At 38.4% G+C, this 19,305-nt stretch overlaps 1 protein-coding gene across 1 annotated transcript in view; it reads left to right on the top strand.

Moving 5' to 3' along the window:
• Nucleotides 1-19,305, top strand: part of LOC102218962 (neural-cadherin-like) — a 144,899-nt gene that overhangs the window by 104,158 nt on the left and 21,436 nt on the right. The window contains exons 17-20 of the mRNA XM_014469793.2: nt 8,529-8,812; nt 11,636-12,265; nt 13,138-14,134; nt 17,169-17,262. Of these exons, the coding sequence (XP_014325279.1) occupies nt 8,529-8,812; nt 11,636-12,265; nt 13,138-14,134; nt 17,169-17,262 (2,005 nt within the window). The remainder of the gene's footprint in view (nt 1-8,528; nt 8,813-11,635; nt 12,266-13,137; nt 14,135-17,168; nt 17,263-19,305) is intronic.

Genomic DNA, 19,305 nt, shown 5'->3' with positions numbered 1-19,305 from the left:
ACATAAATTATGTTTTTATTCCCATTGTTTGTTTTGTTCTTTAATATAAATCTTTTTTTCTACCAATGGAGTTTTGTTCCCTTCATGTTTCACCTTAATCTCAACTGGTCTTCTTTTATCTTTTCATTTTGTTGGTCTCTTCCTACTTTTGTTTCTTATTTATTCCATTGTTTTGTTGTATTATCAGACTTTTAACAACACATTTGTGCCCTTTCAGGTTTATTTAAAGGTGTTACTTTTTATTTTCAGACCTTCTCAGAAAGTTGCAGACATGTTTGCTTCCTGTTACCATCATGACCAATAGAAATGATTGCTAGTCCCACTGATCCGGTCATCTTGTTCTGCAGGAGTAACAGAACCACTTTGGTCCGGTTTTATAAAGCCTCTTTCTCTTCTTTCCCATTAAGGTCCTAAACTGATTCAGTGCAGACAATAAACTCCTCTCTAGCTGGAGGACAGTCAGCGCTCTTGGCTGAGTTAAAAAAGACGTAAACACAGACACACAGCTGTAAAAGCAAACTGACATGTCCTTATACAGCAGAAGTTATGATTGTAATAAGACATTACTTGCACGCATGCTATGTTTTTGAATATATACAGTCTGAATAATGTGTTGCATTACAAGGCAGCACTAATAACTCTGTTACATTTCTACTGTATTCCAACGCAGCTTTCGTAGTGAATTATTTAGCCAAATGCGTTGCCAAAAATGACACAAATGCAACTGATGAACTGGGAGGTGAAAGGTTGAAGTGTGTGTGGTTTTAGTGTTGTGTCTGACTATAAATATTGTATGTTGATTCTGGGACTGTTGTGTACAGCTGGCCTCCTTCTGGTCAGTAATAGGAAGATGCATGAGCCGTTTTTGGTAGAGTTGCAATTTTTTGTACTATGTTTATGTGCATAAATCAGAGCTAACTTTATCTTAATGCTTTAAATTAGCTGAAAAAATCAGGTTCCTGTTTCTTGTCGTCTTGCCACTTTTTCCTTCTCCTCTCCTCGCTTCCTTTCCTTGTTTTCTTCTCCGTGCCTCCTCTGCACATTTCCTCCCTCTTCTTCTCTCGCTGTCGCAGCTCGTTAGCGAGCGATGCTGCTCCCTTGAGGTCGACAGTTTTGATGTTTGTCTCTTTGTTTATGTTTGTCCCTCATTCCTCTTCCTCCTCTGCTCAAAACCAATAAGCAGCAGCAGGAGAAAGGACAAAAATATCAGAAAACAAAAGCATAGCCTCTCTTTCTCCATACTTTTGTTTTTTTCTGCTGTTTGGTTTCAGCCTCTGAGATTCTGAGATTGTCTTTACTAAGACTGTCAGTGGAATAAAGTTGGTGAGCGAGTTATCACTTATTTTCTTTTTTAATATTTTATATTTATGTCTTTCTTATTGACTGCTAGCCACATACACATAATCGTGTTCTGTAGTCCTCAGAGTTTCATCTCATCAGTCGTCACAAATATTTGTAGTTTTTAACTAAGTTATTAGATTTAAAAGGTACATTTGGGTTTGGCATGATTAACACTACTCAATAGTTTGATTTTTGTTGATCTGATTGATTTGTAAAAACAATAAAATAGGGAAATTCATCCAAGGGAGTGAATGCTTTTAATTGGCATTTAGATCTTTTCGAGATTATCAACAGATCATAGCTGTGGCTAAAATACCTTGTTTTCTTTTATCACTATCCATTTAATTATGTTTACTTCAGCTTTTAGTGTAAAGTATACTTTAAAGATGTTTGAGTGATGAACAAAGCCAATATAAAATAATTGTAATAAAATAAGTTAAATAACAGTAATTTAGGATCAAAATGCTCTAATGATGTAAGATTTATTTGCAAAATTGGTAAAACAAATATTATATGAAACAAAAATGATTAGTAGGATTAAAGCACCAGGTAACAAACTAAGAATTTTTAAAAATTCTTAACATTTTTAAGAAAAATTCTTAAAAGGCAGGTCAATAAACATACATTAAAAATGAATAAATACCTGAGTTTATAAACAAACTACATATAATGAGGCTTTAGCACAAACAATGGGAATGACGTTGCAGTTGTTTATCTTTTCTTTTTTTCCCGTTTTTGCTCCTTTTTACTCTGAGTGAGACAGAAAACAGGCATAAGGGGAGGAGCGCAGCAGAGTACACATGCTGTGTTGATTAAATATGTATATACCACAGAATTTCATTTTAGTTTTACAAAGAGAAAGCATCAGTAGCATTTGCACTTTTCTATGACAAAAAAACAATAAACCTTAGTGAAATATTTAGTATAAAAACACATCATTCAGCTACAAGTAAAAAAAAGACAAAAAAAAACTGACATCAACATCTAGTCCACTCATGTAAAATGAACTTATAAATTTTTTATCAATATTTTATAATTATTTAAACTCAGGTATCCAAATAGTTGAATAGATGTTAATCCAGATCTGACTTTGTCATTTCTTATTATCTCATTTCACGAATAAAGTGAGTTACTTCAGTTAAAACTATATTTAAAAAATGAGCCAGTGTTCATGACAGTGGCATCCAGTCTGAAACTGTCAGATGTGATTCTACGGTTATGATTTTTGGTTATATTTAGAAGGACAGCTTTATAGAAGTCCATAAATTGCTGTGCTGACAGATGGTAATTCTTTATTCAACAATTATAATTTGGGTCAGATCACTGACCTTTTAGGTTTGACTTACAATCAGGCCAGTGAATTTGTTTAATTTACTGCTGATGATGAAAAGCACATTATTCCTTATAGAGAAGTGAGAGAGATTCGAAAACAAGTTAAATCCCAAACAGATACTTCTGTCTGACACTCCCATTGCTGACTCAGTGAGGATCAGATTTAAGGTTTGAGTTAATCCCAGTAGGCCCACCATCTAGCCACCAGTTAGGAAGGTTTAAGGGGATGTTTGAGCTTAGATGGCTGTTTCTGCTGATGTTGGTCTCTGTGCTCCCGAGTGGTCCAGAGCCGCAGGCCTTTTAATTCCTACATGCAGTCACTGGTGTGGCAAAAACAACGACGATACCGGATCAGGGATCGTGAGAGCTAAATGTTTTCAAAGTGCTAAACAAAAACCAGCTCAGGTCCTTCTATCTCTCTGTTAATTTTTTCCATTTTCACTCCTCTATTACAACATTAATGGGTTAGCGGAAGTGTGCCCACTACTGTGTGGAACGTAATGCTTAGGCTGTAACTTAAAATCCCACTGAAATACAAGGGCATTTGTGATTAAAATGTTATGATGTGAAAAATGTTAAATGAAGCAAATAGTTTCACAGAGCACAGCTGGTGTGTCTTAAACTACAGGAAGAAATTTGTTATCTTGTTCCTATTGTGATTAAATTCAAGGTTGCCTTTCCAGTGAGTCAATTTGTTTCTTGGCTTGAGGCATTTCCCATACACACCTGCTGATTCTGATGTAAATGCTGGCTGCATGTTTTCCTGAAGGTCACACAGGATGAAGAATCAAACTCCTGAAAGAGTTAAAGCCGCACACTGAGACTTGATGAGCTATAAAATGTACTGAAGGTTTTATCCTCCAGCTGTACTGTCACCTTGGCTTTTTCAGTGTGTGTGTGTCGTACATTATGAGCACAGTTTGTTGTTAAAGCTGACAGGTGTTGAAGGACCAGTGACCTTTCAGCCCTGGTATAAACTAGGTACAACAAACACATTTACAGTGGAAATACACACACTGACACTTTAGATCAAACTCCTGCTTTCATTTCAGCTTGATTCAGTGTTTGTTGGAATTAGCAGAGGTGAGGTGAAGGGGATGCGAGGGGTGGGTGTAGATTACCCCTCTTCACCTCCCCACTCCCCATAAAGCTGATTAGATGCAGCAGCTTTTGTCGCCCGTCGTGTTTTCTGGCTTCATTTGGTCCTCCTAGTGGAAAATGTGCCGAACTAAGAGTGTTGGGTAATGAGATCAAGAGGCTTTTTATCAGTTCTGCTGAGTTCAGTGTTTCAGTTAAGTGTCGCCTCGGGGTTTAGTAAACACGAACAAGCATCTACCGCAACAGAGAAGTGGAGTGATAATAAGCAATGTGTGATTGGAAGTAACTGGTCGTGTCATGCTGACCAGAAGTCATGTCACTGTGCAAACATCTGCCTCACAAAAATCACTGTTTTTAGTTCTAATACAAAGCAGTTAAAAGAAATAAAACTTTAATAAATGAAAAGGTCTGCTATCCAATATTACTTCATTACAGCATCTACTTCTGCTTTAACCGGAACACATCTTTTCAGTCAGTTTATAAATGTTACTTTCACATTGTTCTCTCCAAAGTTCATGTTCATATTATTCAGGGTCATGTGCAATGTGAGTTTTACGTTATACAAGGTGCAAAATAAGTAATTTAAAAGAATTTTATTGTGTGTAATTCTTTGCTTGTAGCTTGGTAAAAGTTTCACTGGTTCCGCACCCGGACCGTACTGGATTCAGTATTTCTTTTCAGACAAGAACATTCAAAACTTAAAAATGAGTAAGGTACTATATCTGCAGTACATGTCTGTGCTCTTTTAAAAACTTCAACAATGTGTACGCACATCCTTAAAAAGTCTTAAATTAGTAACCTTAAATTAAGGCCTTAAAATGTCTTTTTAGATTTGAAAAAAACCTAAGTTGGCCTTAAATACATTAATCACGTCTTAAAATTTGCCATTGCAGAACTATTCAATCATATGTTCTGTCAGGCAAAAGTTTGAGTCACACGCAGGCATCTTCATTATGCTCTGCAATGTGAGGCAGATGGTTACAAGCTGATAATACACCTTGGCTAGCTAGCTAGCTTCTATCATGGGTGAGTGCAATGTTCATTTTTACCACTGCTCACCAGACCATGTGAGCCCCTACATTTATATTTTTTTCTGTCTTAAATGTCATTCAACGTGGCATTAAAATTAAATTCTTGGACCTAAAATTAAGACCTTAAAATGCTGTGAATTAATTTTTAAAAAAATGTAAGTTGGCCTTAAATATGTTTTCCTTTTTCTTGTGGGACTTTTCTGTCAGGCAATTGTTAGAGTCGCACACAGGCATCTATATTGCGTTTTGTGATTTGAGGCAGACGGTAACTAGCTGCTAATATACCCTTGCTAGCTAAGTAGCCTTTTTTGCGTTTTATCAGTGGTAAGCGCATCAGCTGTTGGCAGGACGACGTTTGTTTTTACCACTGGTTGCCAGCCCATACAAGCCCTTATATTAATAGTTTCTTCTGTCTTAAATTTCATTCAAGCTGGCATTAAAAAGTCTTAATTTTGACTGAAACCTGCAGACAGCCTGGTAAAGAATTTCCCCCATTTGAGGTAACATTCAGTTCAGAATTTTCTTACACAGTTTTAAAGTGAAGAGTTTAGTTTGTCAGAGTGTTGACCTGCAGTCGGTGCTCACGGACGAATTTCCCCTCCGGTCCACCTCATGAGAAGCAGAGATCTGACCTTAATCTCAATTTTGGGTCCTCTGCTAGGCTGTGAATTAAATCAACCCTGTCCCCTAGTGTGCAGGCGTGTGCGTGCACATGTGCTGTTGTGTACGTGTGGGGAGGGCAACACCATATGGCCAGGCTGATCATTAGGGAGGCTGCCGGAGGCGAAAAACCGCTGTAGCTACTCCCCTTACACACATTTACATGCACTCCCATTTACACACGCACACCGAGCCGCTCGCTCAAATGTCACCACAGATCGCGCTTCGAGGCTGAGACGGACCGGTGCACTTAAACTTTTCCTCACAGACACAGAAGCACACGATGTCGTAATGAAGCTCTTCCATGTCTCCACAGATGGTGTTTGTCTCCTAAAGTCTCCTTGGTGCCGGTAAACAGAGAGCAAGCTGGACCCAGACAGACCTGCCTCTGGGCTATGAACATGCTTCTGTGTGTGTGTGTGTGTGTGTGTGTGTGTGTGTGTGTGTGTGTGTGTGTGTGTGTGTGTGTGTGTGTGTGTGTGTGTGTGTGTGTGTGTGTGTTTACCTCATCCATGTGTGTGTTGGCATTTTTTCACTTCGTCAGGAGAGAAGACGAGAGGCCAATAGAGGGAATGAAAGAAGGGATGGAGAGGAGTATGAATGGGAAAAGAGGGGAAAATATGAGAAAGCTGAAAATGGAAAAGAGATAAAAGGAAAAACAAGATGTCAGGGGAGACACAGAGATCGAAAGGATGGGGGAAAAACAGGAGGAAAAGTTGAAGAAGGCAAAAGGTGAACTAAGGAGGATAGAAGAAATGGTAATAATGTAAATGTTGAGTGGACAGAGCGGACAAATAGTTAAGGAAAAGAAGGAAATATGCATGAATAAAAAGAGTAAAAGACCTAGCGGGAAGGCTTGGAAGATAACAAGGAAGTCAAGGTAACAAGACAAGAAACCAAGGACAAAAGGGAAGGATGGGAGGGAGTAATGCCAGAATATGCAGGAAGAGGGAGATTTATTCATCACTCAATAATGCATTCATCTATAAAAATAGCAATATTTAAAGAAAAGATTCACATCGCTTTAATTTCTTTCAAATGAAAGGGTCATAGTGGGTGAAGTAGTGTTGCATCCATCTCAGCCTTTTTTATTTGTAACGTTAAACTGATGACTTTGACATCAATTTTGCGTCATTAACCAACTTCAGTTTTGGAGCAGATTTTCATTCAGATATATAGTCTGAAATGAAACATTTAGGATATTTTACTCACATTCAGAGACATTTATTCTGTGTGGAGAATCAGCATCGACGTGGTCCACCCAGTCCAGATATTTGACGTTTTAATTTTAAGGGTAAAATTATTGCTGACATAAAGTCTTTTAAATTTTCTATAAATTTTCAAAAGCAGGCTTTGGTGCACCCACATTAGCTTGAATTAATTGATAAAAGTTGGCTAAATACAGCAATTGTTTTTAAAGAAAGGTAGCCTAAATCCTGTTATTGCTGAGACTATACAATTTTTGCTCCATTTTCTTTTTTTCAAACAATCCCAAAAATAATTTCAAACTAGATGTTTTCTTCTAATGTCAGTAAAATCATTCTTAATGATGCTGGTTGGCGTACAACTAGCGTCATGTCAACAAAAGTCAGAGAAAGCGCCAGAGTCCAACGTGGGATTACTTTGAATATATTTTTGTTTTAGACAAAAGGAAGTGCCTTATAGTGGAACACGGTAAAATATATGGGACATTATGAAGAGAGAAAAATGCCATGAACCTTAAAGTTTACTTGAAAAGCTCTATGTTATTGTGTTTACCGAGGTTTTTTAAATCATTCCCCCATCTTTTATACTTTCCTGGAATGTATGGTCATTCATTTGCCTTAAATTAACATTTTCTAAAACCAGTTTTGTGCCTTCTATGAAACTTGTATCACAAAAGCACTGAAACTAATAACACCTCAATTGAAACTAAGCATTTTCTAAGAAAATAAACTAAGAAAAAAAAACTATAGCAACAAACAAATTAAAACTGAGTAGTGAAATGGAAAATCTAAAGTCAAAACTAGATAAAAATTAAATATTAAAACCTTTGTCTCAGTTTAGGAAAGAGACTCTTGAAATGGTCACATAATAGATAGTCAAAGCTTGTATTAGGTAAAAAGGCCATTTTTGCGATTCGGTTAAGGTTTAAATATCAAATTCATGTTAAATCTCCAGGAAAATAATTTCAGCCAAGGTAACGTTCTCTGAAGTACTGCATCACAACTCGATGAGCGGATCTGATGCAGACAAGATGTGAAGGCGTGAGCATCTAATGAGCCCCACTGTGAGGAAGATGCTTGTTTTCTTCTGAGATGTGATATCTGCTGCTGCTGTCCACATGGGTCATCAGCGTGTGTGTGGGTGTGTGTGAGTGTGTGTGTCTGTTTCCTCTGCCAATCAAAGATAATCTTCTTTTGCCAGCAATTCCTGCAATACTATTCAAAAAGTAAAGTTTCAGACTAAGAGATACATGCAACTCGGGTTGTGTTAAAGCAGTGATGTCCAAAGTGTGGCTGGGGGGCCATTTGTGGTCTTCTGGATGATTTTGTTTTGCCCCTCAGTCCACAATTCAAGAATGTAGTGAAATTGTGATTTATTTTCACAGACTAATTAAAACTCTTAAAATCTTCCTGAAACATATTTTTCTTCAATTAATCCCAAAAACTTTTAAAATATTTACTTGTCATTTAAAACACCAGCTGTGCAAGTTTATAGTGTGTTTATATTTTGGAGCGACAATGACTTACAGATTCCTTTACTACTCAAATTTGACTACTGTGATTTATTAAAATATTATATGTTTAGTATATTATTGAATACATAAAAATAACAAAAGCTTCTGCCCCATGACTGTCATCAATTTGACATTTTTGGCCATAATGGCAAAAAGCTAAAGGTTGTGTTAAAGGTTATTTGTATTTTTTTTCTGATCATGTCAAAAATAAAATAATATTAACTGCCTATTTTTCATCAACTGACATTTGAATACACAGATAATAATAAAATGCCAGGATAGAAAGTTTTTGAGAGCAGAAACTGAAACAGCTCAAACTGACCCAGACTCTTATTTCTTCCATCCAGGCGCCAATGCTAAGCTGCGCTACCAGATCACTTCAGGAAACGCCATGGGGACCTTCGACGTGGAGCCAGAGGTGGGCACCATCTTTGTAGCTCAGCCGCTCGACTACGAGATGGAGCAGCGCTACGAGCTGCGGCTGGTCGCTTCTGATGGGAAATGGGAGAACGAGACCCTGGTGGTGGTTCAGGTGGTCAACCGCAACGACGAGGCGCCGGTGTTCAGTCAGACAGAGTATCACGCCTCTGTGATGGAGGAGCTTACGCAGCTTCCTGTGTTCATCCTAGAGGTCAGTGAATGTGAAGGCTTATTTGTTTTGGGCGTATCACATGGTCAATATTGAGTTTTATTCCAATCTTCTGATTTGATGAAAAATAGAAGTTTCATGCTGCATTTGCATTTCCCCTTCAGGAGCAATTATGGTTAAAATGGCAGAAAATAACATAATAACACTTACAATAAAAAACATACATTAAAACAAAAGCTACATATTGTTTGAGAGAGAAATTAGAAATTGAGTTTACCAGACTATTGGGTGTGAAAACAACCTAAGACCCTAATTAACTAGATCAGAAAACAACATATGTAGCATATTATACACTTTTGCGAGCAATCTACTCTGACCTTGTTAAGTGTACAGCAAGTGAGGAAATGAGTGAATGTTTTGATGGTGATGAACATGTTTTTATTGTCATGCTAAATCATTTAGACATAACTGGAGATGCGATGTTCACTCATTCCTAATCAAATTATTTAAAATGTAAACCTGAGAAAGTATCACCTTTGACCAGACATACATAATGTACATTATTGTTCAAATGTTAATGTTTATATGAACAATATGTGAAAATATATCAAGTTTTATGGAGAAAAATCTAATAGCATTAGTTACGCTAAAAATTAGCCTGGAGCAACACCTCAGCAGAGATTCGGTGTCAGTCCACTAACACATTGCACATGTATGACGGCATTTAACACAAAAACTGGTAAAAGAGACTCCAGGGTGAAATATTAGGCCAAAAAAGTCTAACAGCAAGTAACCATCGTCTTCAAAGTTGCCTCTAAAATGTTCGTGTTGACCTCCTTCTCCTGTTGATCTCATCCACCTTTCGTCACACCTATCTCCGGTAATTCACAATAATTTGCATGTGCTGCCAAGCTAAATAAGATTAAAAAGGTGGAAGCTGGGAGGGGAGGGAAATAATCTCCGTCAGAGGCGCATGTGTCACCCAGTCCTCAACCTGGGCCTGCTTCCCCTCGCCTGCTGGAATTGATTTGATGTGCTTTTGGTTCCTCTCTGACGCTTTCAATAGTCTTTCTGCGGCACGACGGACGGGTCCTCCCTCATCGCGCCGCACTCTCAGCCCTGTGCACTAATGCAATTCAGTAGATAGCGAACGGAAAAGAAAATCCAATTTGAAATGAATATTTTTTGACTTCACCTGCCTCCTCTGTGGTGCCAGCGCTGCTCATCTTCAATATTGTGTACCTGCGTCACGTTGTCAGAGGATGCAGAGAGGCGACATGGGGGAGGAGGCTGAGGGAAGGTGGGGAGGAGGACTTCAAAGGGTTCAGTAAACAAACTCTGGTGACAAAAGAGGAGAAGAAAGGGTAAAACTGTACTTTTTTTTCTTGCCTTTGTCTGTGTCTATTAACTTTTAATTGCATTGTGTGTCTCGGTGACAGATGTGAAGGCTTGACTCATTGCTGCTCCTCTCGTCGCCTCGCTCAGAGAGATAGCAGGAAGGCAGGTTAATTAAGCAAACAGGACAAAGCAGCAGAGAAATGTTTATTCCTGTGTTGTGAAGTCCCAGCGCGCGGGGCCAGCTGCTGCAATCACTTCCCCGCTGCATGTCCTAGTTGCTGGGCTTGACATTTCTACATGATGGAAAAGCAATTTACCTGTTTTGATAAGAAATACGTGATGAGGAAAGAATGGAACAAGATGAAATATTTGCTTATTAAGGAAGGTGTTATTGAATTGTGATGAATGTACTGCTGTTGTACAAATTGTCAGCATAAATAAAAGGTGTGCCTTTTGCTACAGTTTTGATATGGAAAGCAATTAATTTTCAAGAGAAACAAACGTTGGTGTTTTGCAATTATTCAATACCCATTTGAAAGGCTATATGTCATAAAAGCAATCACTCCACGAGCAAAATGTTTATTAGAGGTTTATTTTTAGACATAGCTAAGGTTATCCAATTATGGTGGACGTTTCATTTCTTAAAGCCAACTGTGATCATGATCATCAGGAATGTTCCCACCAGCCCAGTTTAGTCCACTTTAATCAAACTCTGGTTCGTTTGGCTAGAACGTTTGGTCATTTGGGGAGGAGTGAATGAGCATCAAACTCTGATGCGACTCAAAAAAGCAAACTCAGGTCCGCCTAAAAATCTAGCTATCGGTTCAGTTGAAGTGAACTGTGGCGCGGTTTTAATTTATATGTGAACACCAGGCGAACCGGAGACCGCTCCAAAAGCAGAAAGCGGATTACAGTACAGGGCATTCTGGGTAAATACAACCAAAAGAAATGTGAGAGTATAGCGCCAGCAGGAGAAACGGTTTGTGATCTTTTACCAAAGACAAAATAGCAAAAAAATCTCACACCACTACATTTTTGTTTACATTTTGCAAAGAAGGAAGTTGTGCGCATGTTTTCTTCAGTGGTTTTATTTAGTGGTTCTTGCTGCAGCGCCACCACAGGCAAAGGGGTGAACAGGTATTTCAAAGGAATTGGTTTGTTTGGAACAGTGGCGTGTTAAAGTGAGCTGCAGCTGCTGAAAATGTACTAAATGTTGCAGTTTTGGTCTCCAATTAAACCGAGTCTACTGGACTATCGGCTGTGAAAACACTCTAAGAAAACCCTCTGACCAGGTTCCATGTAATATTAAAACATTTACAGTTCCACTAGGTTAAAAAAAAATTAAATATGAGGTGTTTGTGGCAAATCCCCTAACAGTTTGATTTAAGTCATATTAAATATCAATAACTGAAGAGAATCTTTTAACAGTTTACCTTTGCATAATGAATAAGTTAGCATTTTTCACATAAAGGGAGAGGGAAGAATTCTTTGCTCCTTTTTCACCTTTTCCCTCTCGTTTTTTTGTAGGTGTCAGCAACAGATCCCGATCAGGAAGCGGACCAGACTGCCCTCCGCTACTCCCTCCATGGCCAGGGTGCCGGTGGCGAGTTCACTATCGACGAACACACTGGAAGGATCTATGCCCAGCGCCGCTTGGACCGGGAGGAACGCCCCGCCTGGAGATTTCTTGTCCTCGCCACAGACGAGGGCGGAATGGGGCTTACAGGATTCGCTGATGTGCTGTTAGAAGTCCGAGACATTAACGATAACTCCCCCTTCTTTCCATGCTCCGCCCTAGAGGTAGACGGATGTTTCATTGGCCAAGTGCCTGAAAACTCACCCGCCGACACCTCCATCATGGAGATGCATGCCATGGACCTTGACGACCCAAACGAAGGCAGGAATGCCATGCTTACCTACAGCATCATCAAGAACATTCGCAATGAGATCAACCTCAACTTGTTCTCCATAAATGCCACTACTGGGACTATCTACACAGTTCTCCGCTCACTGGACCGGGAGGCAGAAGACAAATATCTGGTTGTGGTGGAGGCCCGGGATGGCGGTGGTTTGTCTGGGACGGGAACAGCCACTATTATGGTTTCAGACGTAAATGACCACCCACCTATTTTTACTCAGAGGGCTTACACCACTCAGGTGAGTCAAACTCTTCAAAGACATCTGTCATTCTCTTCTAATATTTTACATTACAAGGTTTGTGCAGGTCCTTAAAAACATCTAAATGAATTTCAAGCATTTTCAAGTTTTGGAAAGGTCTTGATTTCTGTATAAAGTTGGTTGATATTCAAACAGTTTTGAATAAAAGGTAATCTAACGTTTGATTAAAATCCTACATTTGGAGAGCATTATTTACAGCTGAAACAAGATATTTAAATACTCAGACAAATTTTTTTCTCACTGTCTGAAGTCAAATTAGACTAAACTTTTCTTGTTTTAAGTCAGATACAATTACTTAAAATATTTATATTTGCTAAATCCCAGAAAACTTTTTTGACATTTTTTTGTAACTTTCTTTGTGTATTATGTTTAAGCAGGATGGTCATATCTCAACACAATTTGTTTGGATTGCTTCAGTGTAAAGAATACTTATTATTCCTAATGACTCAATGACAATTGATCAGTGTAATTGAAATAAAGCTTGGCTTACATGTGATATATTTAACAACATTATTAAAATTGGGGGATTTTTTGTGTGTTTTGTTCTCAGACCAGTCAGGTGCATAGGGTGACTGAATGAGAGAAATTTACAAACTTAAAATTTTGTTTACCTTGTCCCTGATGTAGAATGTAGAATTGTGTCACAAGACATTAGTAATAACATCTAATAAAGGATATCACCTTATATTGAGTTTAAATTGTTTTTTAGTTCATTTGCATTGTTTTATCTCCAATGTGCGATGCTGGAAAGGTTCGAAAATGCTTGAAAAAGTACTTGAATTTCACTGTGGGAAAAGTGTGCAACCCCTGAGATTAGTTGTCATAAAAGAATGGCTTTATGTGTCTTCCAGATGAATGAGGATATGGAGGTAAACAGCGAGGTCCTTGTGGTCTCTGCCACTGATGGAGATGAGGGTGAGAATGCTGTTGTCACCTTCAGCATTGTTGGCGGAGACGAGGAAAGGAAGTTCTTTGTTGAGACGGACAAAGTAAACCGACGTGGCGTGATAAAGCTGAAGAAGAAGGTTGACTTTGAGAAACTCCATGAGCGGACCTTTAATCTCACTCTGAAGGCTGAAGATGCTGACTTTTTCAGCCTGGCCTACTGTCTCGTCCAAGTAGAAGACTCCAACGACCACGCTCCAGTCTTTTTCCCACAGTTCTATGAGTCGGCTGCCATGTCTGAAGATGTCCCAGTGGGAACGATTGTCGCTCAGGTTACAGCATCTGATTTAGACTCTGGCCTAAATGGACGCTTCTCCTACAGTATTTCGAAGGAGTCCGACCCTTACGGTCAGTTCCTGGTGGATCAGTCCGGTTGGGTGGTAGTCGCTCATTCTCTGGACAGAGAAAAAATTTCCCAGCACAGGATCATGGTTCTTGCAACAGATGCTGGTATCCCACCGCTAACTGGCACCGCTATCGTTATGGCAACTGTTCTCGACATTAACGACAATGGGCCAGAGTTTGAAGCTGCCTATAAGCCTGTTGTTTGGGAGAACACTGCTGCTCCGCAGGCGGTGCGAATGAATGAAACGTCCATGCTTCTTCACGCCGTCGACCGAGACACGTCCGCCAACGGTGGTCCATTCTCCATCCGACTCCTGCTTCTAACCTCTGATGCCACAAACTTTAACCTGACAGACTTTCGGAACGGCAGCGCAGCCATCACTGCTCTTCGCAGCTTTGATCGCGAGCGTCAGAAGGAGTACCGCCTTCCCATTCTCATGATTGACAGCGGTTCTCCTCCAGTGAGCTCAACCAGCACGTTGACAGTTGTCATCGGGGATAGAAATGACCATCCACACTTACCTGGACACGCCCATATTGTTGTCTACAGTTTCGAAGGTATGTCCTGCTGTTTTTGGCACCTGATTTGTTGTAAATTTCACATTTGCATGTTCTTATACTTCCATTTGGCTTTACACTACTTCTAAAAACAGCTCAAGTCCTTAAAAAAACACCCAGCCATATTTTGAAGTAAGTTCATGTTTTTCAGAGCCATTTCAAAATCCTTTAGAATATAATGTCACACATCAGCAGGCACTGCTCCTCACGTAGCAACGCCATCCAACCCCTAGCAACCACAGCAAAGTCCAGCCTGTCACCTAGCAACCCAAACGTTGAGTTGGGGGCGTGGCCAGCAGCAGCTTATCTGGATTTAAAGTGACAAGAGGCCATAAAACAGCTCACTCTGAAAGGAGCTCAAAGCAGAACCGCCCAGACAAAAAACTCATTAATTAGGAACGATTTTGTGCAAAAAACGTAATGAACATGTTTTGTATAACCTATATCCTAATCTGTACAAGGAAGCACAATAGGTCACCTTTAAGATAAGTTTGCTTCACACTGTTGTAGATTTTATTAGTAGGAGCCTTGGGTTTAAATAACAGCAGGGACCTTTTGGTGTGGAGTCTCTGACTTCCCCACTTTCATTCCACCATTAGGAACTTAATTGAAAATTGCAAATTGGTGTGAATATTTATGTGAATGGTTGGTTGTCCTGTGTCTCTCTGTGTTGGCCATGTATTGAACTGGCATTTTGTGCGGGCTGCATTCTTGTCTGCCACTAAAAGTGCAAAATCTTGCAAAGGTATCTTTGTGTTTTCTTCCTCATCCTTCAAATTAAACTCTTTTCAAGGTCTTGTATTGACTCAGTCTGTAATTTTTAATGCTTTTTAGCAGACAATTCACTAACATTCAGTGAAGACTTTCTAATAATTTCTTAGCACTGTTTTATAGTGTTATGTCCCTTTAAGATCTCAGTTCTGAGTTCAACATGTAACAACAACCCCCCTGTTTATTGATCCTTTTATCATTTAGATCATTCAAGTCAATGTTCTGAGGTTGTGTGTGCTTTTAGAGCATGCAGCTGGGATCAAAAGGGCTTGATGTAGACCTGATCAACATTGATCTGAGCAATATGCATAAGATGTTTGTCAGAAATTTCCCTTATATTTGTCAGAGCTCTGTGTTGTAATCCTCATGTGGGCTGTATGCCTTCCACAAAATGTTATTAACTGCATCTGATTCTGCTGGATGATACATTTTCCAGATCAGACGAACACTGGAGGATCATAAAGTGGTTCCGCTCTGTTTGCACCTGTAGCTTGTAATGCTTCTGCTGCTGCTGTCTTTGCTTTGCATCCTTAAATCTCATGTTTTAAGTAACTCTATGATTACCTCTGTGGTGGATCAGAGGTGTAATATCTGCTGGTCAAATTCAACCTTTTGTTCCATATCAAAAGCTATTCGCTGGCTGCGATGCGTGAAGAACACATGTAGATACCAAATTGAAAATACGATCTGATAGGAGCTAAGTGCAGCTCCCAAGGCAGCTAAGTGGAATCTGGAAAGACGTTTAGATTTTCCAAAATGTTTTCTGTTTTTTATGGTACAATGGAGGGATGAATGCAGTTGTGGGCACATTTCTGCTAATAGTGCTGTAGCTATTTTGCTAACTTTGGAAACTTTTAGTGCACTCCCCTACATTCTAAAGCCCTAAGTTACTTGGCTGTTTTGTAAACTTGAGTTAAATTAACTGAGGTTTTGGTTATTGGAATATTAAGTAGATGTTTATATTCATGCTTGTCTTTTGTGAAGATAAAGATTTTCAATTTGACAAAATCAGGAATAGAGTAAGCAATACATAACAACTATAAAAATGAAAGTGAGTGTTCAGTTCTGTTCCAAAGAATCTCTTTCTGAGACACAACCAGATGAAAAATTGTGAAAGAAAAAATTTAATCCTGTTGAGGACACTATACTTAGTTGTAAAGCATGTTGTGCTTTAGCATTAGCTTCTAAATAATAATGTTAGTCTAACACCTTAGTGCTAGCATTGCTACTATTTATAATTAGTGACTTAGGGTTATGTGCAACTAACGTTTCAATTGGATTGCTGTTTTATCACATTAAACGCATCTCAGTGAGAACGTACCAACCAAAGTTAATAAACAGACAAATTTAAATTATATTATTTAATATAATATAATCATAAACAGCATAAAAATATTACTATCTGCAGAGTCAGAAAATGCATATATATCACAAAAGGGAAATACAGTATAAATACAACAAAAATGTTGCTGTTAGAAAGGGGTCACAGTATAGTCTAAAAATAAAATAAACCACATAGTGATGCATTCATTCTTAGACACACGAACAAAATAAGAGCCGTTTTAGAATCAAGGATTTACTTTTTGACATTTTGCTTCACATGTTGTCCTTAATGCATTATTTTGAACCTAACAAACTCCACAAGAAAAAAGAGAACATTTGTCCCTCACAAATCATAACTGTCATAGTCATTTCAAAACCTTCTGAGCCCTTTTTGCTCACGTTGCAAGAACTGTACATGACACGGTCGACTTCTCGCAGCCTCCCACTGCAGCCCCATCACTTATTTAGCATTTCATACCATCTGTCAGCCTGCTGTAATTTACTGGAAAACTAAGGTTCTCCGTAGTGTATTTTGATGAATTTCCTCTCTGGGGCTTTTCCACATGAACAGACATTAACCTCCTAATAGGAATCCACCCTGAACCTCGAAAACATGTCATGAAGCAAACAATTAACTCCAGCTTAACTCCCAGCTTTGATAGGGACATGAACAGGAAGTGAGTTTAAATGGCAAATTATTTCATGGATAAAGTGATTACATTACTGCTCCTGGGAAAAAACAAAGTGAAAGTTATTCTAATGCGACTCTGTTCCTGATGCGCTATTTAACCATGACCGTGTGTGCCAATAAGATGTCACCTATGCATGTACCTTCTGGTGAAGCTTTCAGCCTTTACTCCTAATATTTGGGCTGTAGCACAGGGATGCATAATGCATTTTTAAACTTTTTCTTCTTGCTTTACTTTCTGCATCCTCACAGGGATTCTCCCAACAGCAGCTCTTGGACAAATTCAGTCCCCTGACCTCGATGACTGGAGTGAGAAGGTGTACTGCTTCGATGGCAAACCAACCAGGTAATTTGATCGCATTTGATGAAACACTGAAAAAAACTGCAGAAAGAGGATTTTTGTGAAAGTTTTCCAATAATTTCTGCTAGTTAGTATGGAAGAGTTGAGGAACATTAGGAAGAACAAAGTGTAGAAGTGATGAAAATGTCAAGAAACAGCTGAAAAGTCATCAGTGAATAGCTTTGATTCCTGGTGAGTAAATGTTCACTAGTAGTTTGAAGGTTTTGAATGCTTCAAGGCATATTAAATGTTAAAACTGACATGAATCAGCAGGATACAGTAAAGGACAGATTATTTATAAAGCACTTTTCACATACAAAAAGTCACAGCGCTGTATAAAACCAAGGATAAGCAATGCTCGGTACTAATAATCAGTAATAAAAATGCATACAAGTTAAGCTCAAACTTAGGATCTGTCTCTTTTGGACTAATTTCAATATTACCAGCTGATCAACCAGCATTTAGCTGTTGGAACAGCACATCCACATTCTCAGCTGATACACAGAATCACTATGAATGTCAAGTGGAAATGTACTGCCATACTCAGTAACAAATGTGCAAAATGTCTTAAATGAGGTAAATTTTTAATGCAATAAGATAATCTTAGACTGAAAAACATTTTTTATTTCAGTCTGAAATCATTTCCCACTTTCATTTCCATCTTTCTGACAGTCCTTTGTGGCAAAATAAACAGCTTCTTCATCAGTTTTAAATTTAATTTATCTGTCTGCAGAAGGAGAAAATTTTAGGCATGTATATTTTTTCTTGTAAACATTTTTCTAATCTGCCTTAGTTTAATGATAAGTTCATTTGTTTTTTATTTGTCGGAGTTAATTAGAAAAGTGCAGCTGTGTGTCATTTCATATTAGATACTATGAGAACAAGAAAATATTTTTGATATTGAACACTATCCCAACACTTATTAAATTAAAAAGCAAAACATAATTTTATTTTAATTTTATTAAAAAACATTTAAAAAAATATTATTTTTAAATTACATTTGTATTAAAGTTTTTTTTAAAAAGCTTGATTTTTTTCTGTATTTATTTATGGGAATATTGAGGCCTGCCAGTTATACAGTATGTACTCAAATTATAGCATGGAGTTTTTAAAATGTTTTATGTCTGACATTAGCTACTACAATAAAATCTGAAACTATTTTGACATTTTATTGCTGGTTGGGCAAAAGGTGAAGCAACAAAATTAGGCACCAATACAGGTAAGTAAAATAAACAAGTATAACAAATAGAAAGTTATATTTGCAAAAGGAAGAGAGAAAGAAAGATTAAATCTACACATAACTTTAGACGTAATAGATTCAGTTTTGTGTCATCTAAAAACAACAGGTACAAAAAGATTAAGATGCTAACTCCATCGCTTAGAGCATCTTTAGTTCAAGCATGCAGCCTGTTGGATGTGTTGGATAAAAGAAGTCAGAGGATGGAAGATGTAAAGCAGTTTTATCATGGGAGGAACTCACATGAAACAGATTCTTGAGTAAAGTTTCCCTTCTTATGTGACACAGAGCAGGAAGAGCAAAAAGAAAAGGAAAATAAAAAGTGCACAACGAGTGACAGTTTTGAAATACAGAGGGTGAGAGAGTACAAAGGTGCAACAGAAAAAAGAGAAACAAAATTGGGCCGTATAATACAGGCAGTTTGAAGGAGGAAACAAAGAGTGGAAGAGACTGAAAAGGGAGGAGAGAGATAGAAAAAAAAGATCTGACTTGTCAGGAACAGTGCTATTAATACTTCATAACCAGCGGTATTGAAAATTCCCAGTGAAGCACAGCGAGGGCGAGCTCATTTTGTTTGATGAGGCGCGGCTTCACGCGGACGCATTGAAAGGAGAGTCTGATTGCATTCCCCGCCACCTTTTCTTCTAACGAGATACCTACAAGGGGGGACGACAGGAGACAGCCGAGAACAAAGGAACCACTGGGGACAGCATTACCATAGTTACTCGTGAATCACATCCCATCATCTGCGCATCCAGCAGATAGCAATTTGTTTCACAGAATGGATTAGGTTTAGGCTGATGGTTATTTAC

This window comes from Xiphophorus maculatus, chromosome 3 (genome assembly GCF_002775205.1).
Source record: "Xiphophorus maculatus strain JP 163 A chromosome 3, X_maculatus-5.0-male, whole genome shotgun sequence".
Lineage (NCBI taxonomy): Eukaryota > Metazoa > Chordata > Actinopteri > Cyprinodontiformes > Poeciliidae > Xiphophorus > Xiphophorus maculatus.
Note: the sequence above shows the minus strand (reverse complement) of the source record. Positions and strands in the feature narration are given on the sequence as shown.